This window comes from Micromys minutus (assembly GCF_963924665.1).
Source record: "Micromys minutus genome assembly, chromosome: 11".
NCBI classification, from domain to species: Eukaryota; Metazoa; Chordata; class Mammalia; order Rodentia; family Muridae; genus Micromys; species Micromys minutus.
This window is the reverse complement of record NC_137980.1, coordinates 54,551,630-54,556,840: the sequence shown is the minus strand read 5'-3', so window position 1 is coordinate 54,556,840 and position 5,211 is coordinate 54,551,630. Positions and strand designations below refer to the sequence as shown.

At 45.2% G+C, this 5,211-nt stretch overlaps 1 protein-coding gene across 1 annotated transcript; it reads left to right on the top strand.

Moving 5' to 3' along the window:
- Positions 1-806: 806 nt before the first annotated feature.
- On the top strand, positions 807-3,581 carry DEFB128 (defensin beta 128; the record flags this gene model as incomplete). The annotated part of the gene is made up of 2 exons (XM_080924831.1): positions 807-855; positions 3,340-3,581. The coding sequence occupies 2 exons, from the start codon at positions 807-809 to the stop codon at positions 3,579-3,581; spliced, it is 291 nt and encodes a 96-aa protein (XP_080780957.1).
- Positions 3,582-5,211: the final 1,630 nt, after the last annotated feature.

Below are 5,211 nucleotides of genomic sequence, written 5' to 3'. Positions count from 1 at the left end.
GGTAATTAAAAAAAATAAACTGGCCACATCTATAAAGCAAGATCTTGTTATCTTTGCCAGCCTACTCAAGAGGAACCTGCTGGTTAGCCAAAAACAGCTTTGAGAATGAGGAGGTTGTGTGCTCTCTGTACCTAATTCAAATGGCAATTTGACAGCAGCTTGGGGACATGAAAGGACCAGCCAGATGGATGGAAAGACACAGGGATAGACAGACTTAGGGATGGATATATGTATGACGTAGGTTAGTTTCAAAGTCTAATAATGTCAAAACAAAAACAAAAAAAAACAAACAAAAAAAAAAAAACAAAACAAAAAAACCTAGATAGCAATACAAATGACCTCAGCTTCCTTTCTAAGGGATGAAAAGTAGGTGCCGAGCTGAGAATGTGCCAAACCCGGTTTGTTAATAAAGCATTATTTTGCTGGATGTCTCATCTCTAGTCTTCCATATATTCTAATCGAACGCTCTGTGTCATTTTGGGTTGTTTTTGTGAATGAGAGGCAATTTCGGGTATAAACGAGGGATGGCCCATCCCAATCAGGGAGTTTAGTCAGCCAAACTGACCCAAGTGGGCTGACAGCCAGGCTGGAAAACACAGCAGGGGTTCACATCCTGAGAAGAAGGGAATAAGTGGGAGACGTTGGAACATTATGTGACTGTAGATTTCAAATTTGGGGATGTAGGTGGAGTTGGACCTGGACTCCCTGTCTGTCCATGTGAGTTAAAACCAAAACTTGGAATTCTGGTGGTGCTCTGGGCTGTGGCACACCACAAGATACTCTGCTGTCTCGGAGGATCTGCAAACATGAAAATGTGTCAGGTTCTCATTGTTTTGCTGTTTGTGGTACTTGCAGGTAACTTGTACAGATGTACCATGAAGTAGGGGACACTAGTGCTGGCAACAACGGGCGGGAGGGATGTTTAAGGTTGCTGACAGCTGCCCAGTACCAGTAGTAATTCTCTCGGGTGCCTTAGAAGAGGGCTAGCAATGCGGTCATAGGTATCCTTGGTGAAGCTATGGACGGGTTCACCGTCTTGACTCATCCTATGATGCTGAGCAGTTTTTACCTGAGAACTGTGCCCATCCCCATTTCTAGCCAATCACTTTCAGCTGCAGGAAGGTGAGCACTCAGGGACAGTCGCTCTTCATCACTCAGGAGTTAATTAGCCAAGGAAATTATTCCTCTTGAACCTTATTTTTTTTTTCTCCTTTGGCGTGTGAGTGTCACATGTTAAGCTTAGATGCAAAGGTGTGAAGCCTCACACTGGTGGTTGGAGACCTGAAATCAAGGATCCCCTTCTGCCTTGCTTGCAAGGAGCCATATTGTGTTTTCGTTTCCCTCAAAGCACATCTCTCTCATCTTTAAGGGGGCTGCCTCTTCATGAAGTTTGTAACAGGGAGAAAACGTTTTTTGTTGTTCACATTTATTCAGGAGGCTTTTCTGGTTTTGTGTAGAAAGGGAAATTAAGATGTAGACAGAGAGTTTTGGGACTGTAGTGGGTGCCTCTGACACAGGATGGTTGGGATCTCCAGAGGGGAAGGCAGCCAACAGATTGTGTTTTCATTAGGCAAGACACTGATCTGAGCTGAAGAAGAAAGTGAGGGAGAGGACAGTCAGAAGAATTTGTCTGACATAGGGAGGAGAAGGTTTTGGAAGCAACTGTGGCTCATGAGGTCTTGGCAAGGGTGACTCCTGCAGCCTACAGTATGAAACACAAAAGATGTGTGTATTTGTCTGTGTCTGTGTGTGGGTAAGAGAGAGACAGACATAGAGAGAGTCTATGATGCTGTGTGTGTGTGTGTGTGTGAGTGAGAGAGAGAGAGAGAGAGAGAGAGAGAGAGAGAGAGAGAGAGAGAGAGACAGACAGACAAACAGACAGACAGACAGACAGACAGAGACAGAGAGGGGGGAGTTTATGATGGTGTGTGTATCTGTGATAGTGTGTGTGGGGGGGAGTCTGTGATGGTGTTTGTGTGTGTCTGTGATGGTATGTGTGTGTGACAGTGTGTGTGTGTGTGTGTGTGATGGTGTGTGTGTATGTAGTGTGTGTGTGTGTGTGTGTGTGTGTGTGTGTGTGTGTGTGTGTGTGACTGTGAGAGGATTTGTGATACTGTGTGTGTCTGTGATGGTGTGTGTGTGTGTGTGTGTGTGTGTGTGTTGTGAATATCCATCAACCTGCTTTGAGTCCAGAGGAAGATGTTGGGTGTCTGCTTTACTATTCTCTGCCTCACTCCCTTGAGATTGAGTCTCCTACTGAACCTGGAGCTAGGCTGGCAGCTAGCAAGCCTCACAACCCTCTTGTTTTACCTTGTCCCCTCCATCAGTGCTGTGGCTACAGGCATAGCCATTCCTGTCTTCTGTGTGAGCGCAGGGGATTGGAACTCAAATGCTGCACAGCAACTCTTTTTACCTCCTGAAACATCTCTCCTGACCTATGTGATTTTCTTTTAAATTAAAAAAGATGGCTAAGAAGATGCCTCAGTGAGTAAGAGTATTTGCTGTGCAAGAACCAGAGTCTGTTTAGGCCTTTGAATCCACGGAAAACCATTAAGCTTTGTTCGATTATTATTGTACATGTGTGAAGTATATTTATGGTTGTATGTGTGTCCTGGTGTGCAAGTGGACTTACTTTCTCCTACTACTCCATGTGGGTTCTAGGGACTGAACACAGCTGTCAGACTTTTGGCACAAGTATCTTTATCTGCAGGGCCATTCTGCTGACCCAGCCCAGGATGGACTTTAAAAAGCTGATTTGACTCTGAAGTATAGGGATGGTGAGGCATTAGTGCTCACTGGGACACAAGGCTGAGGGCGTGCTGACTTCAGAGCATGAAGCAGGGTGGTACCCAGTTCACACTGTAATAAGGAATTAGCTCTTCTTTCTCTTGTTCTGGGTATTTGTAAGGCTGTTTGGGTATTGGCCAGGAGCAAATGACCTTTCTTTAAAGATTCATTTATGTGTACAAGTGTTCTGCCAGCACATATGTATGTGTACTACATGTGTGTCTTAGTACCCAGAGAGGTCAGAAGAGGGTGTCGGGCCTCTCAGAACATTACAGATAGCTGTGAACCACCATGTGGGTGCTGGGAACCTAACCTGGGTCCTTTGCGAGAGCAGCAAGCACTCTTAGCTGCTGAGCCATCGGCCCAGACCCTTGTATGTCCTTAATTTGGGTGTTTTGAGTTTCCCTGTATCAGCATAAGGTTTCCTTTTGAGATGGAGCTGATGCTGACAGAGGGTGGTGTCTGCTGCCCCTCCTTGTGGGTATGAACTCAACTGTGTCTTCTGCTTTCCCTCAGAGACTAACCGTACTCAATGTTGTATCCTATGTTCAGATGGTGCCCAACCCAAAAGATGTTTTAGCAATGTAGCAGGATTCTGCAGGAAGAAGTGCAGATTAGTGGAGATATCTGAGATGGGATGCCCGCACGGGAAATATTGTTGCGTTAACGAGCTGGAGAACAAAAAGTTCAAAAAACACGCAGTCGCTGAGCAGCCCGTCAAACCCAGAGGCAAGTCCAAAGTACAAGACTATCTTCTCCTGCCCACTGTCACATACTATACTATCAGCATCTGACCTAAATGAGCCATTTGTTCCTGAAGGCCATTGTCTTCTGAAGCCCAGTGGAAGCCTGTGGGCTGCTTCCGACCTGTCTCTTTCCTTCGAACTTGACACAATAAAGTTCAACACTTTTGCCTGTATCCTCCCTGAATACTTTGAATGTGAATGATTAGCTGCTGCGTTGCTTGTGTTTTACCCTTGCAGTCGGGATGTAAGATTAAGTGAACACTCGGGAGATGGCAGTAAGTCACTCTACTTTCTAGCTGAGATGGTGTATTTTTCAAGTATTTTTCTTCATTTAAAAAAATTCAAAGCAATTTTAGACATTTAAGTGCGTGTGCTTGTACATGCATACTTTTGTATGTATCATGACATGCATGTGTCATGGTGGTGTGTGTGTGTGTGTGTGTGTGTGTGTGTGTGTAGGTCAGAGGACAACTTTAGGGAGTCAGTTCTCTTTTTGGGTTCCAGGGCTGGAACTCAGATCATAAGGCTTGGCAGCAAGTGCCTCCTTTGTATGTCATCTCCTGTTCACCCCCACTATGAGAACATACACAGACATACACACACACACATACCCACACATAGACACACACACACTCTCACACACATAGATACAGACACACAGAGACACATATACACACAAAGACAGAAAGAGAAACACACACATACACAAACAGATACACACACACAGACACATATACATACAGAGACAGAAAGAGAAACACACAATACACAGACACACATACAGACACACAGAGACACATATACACACAAAGACAGAAAGAGAAACACACAATACACAGACACACATACAGACACACAGAGACACATATACACACAAAGACAGAAAGAGAAACACACAATACACAGACACACAGACACACAGAGACACATATACACACAAAGACAGAAAGAGAAGCACACACATACACACACAGACACACACACACAGGTTTGATGGGAAGGGACAGCAGCTGTTGAGAAGCTTAGGATTCGATCTGGACCCCCTTTAATGTGAATCCCATTTTCTCTTTTACTGGCAATTAGAGTATCTAGTTAACACAGATTTTAGTCACACACAGGCCTGTGGTACCGAGGCAGAAGGATCTCCCATTTGGATGCAGCACCTGATGTTTTCTGTCACTCCATATCTTCCTGCAGTGCCTACGCACAGAGAGATCCCAGAACGTCTCATGTGTACAGCTATTGTGCAGAAAGAACCCAGGTCAAGTTCTTGAGACTGCAGGTGGTGCACTAGGTGTGGGAAGGCCGAGGAGGTCTGGTGGCTTAAGAGGATGGAGTAATCTGAAGAACAACCTAGAGTCCTGTCTAATCAGATGAGCTCTGTCTTTATATTTAATGGGATCACTCATCAAGTCCTGGCCAGGATCTGGGCCTCCCTCCGGCACTCAGTGGAGTAAGAACATCAGGTAGTGTTTGGGAAAGTCAAAGGGCTGCATTGTTGAATGGATGTCATTCTGTCTGCTCCTGAGTGCTTCCCAGACACTGCATCTTTCCCACTGTTCCAGTGGCTGAGAAATCCTAACTGTGTATCTTTGACTCAGACACAATGTTCTTGAGTTCCACCACAGGTATGAATCATTTCCTGCCACCAGTCAGGTGACGTCCCCTGGAAGATCTC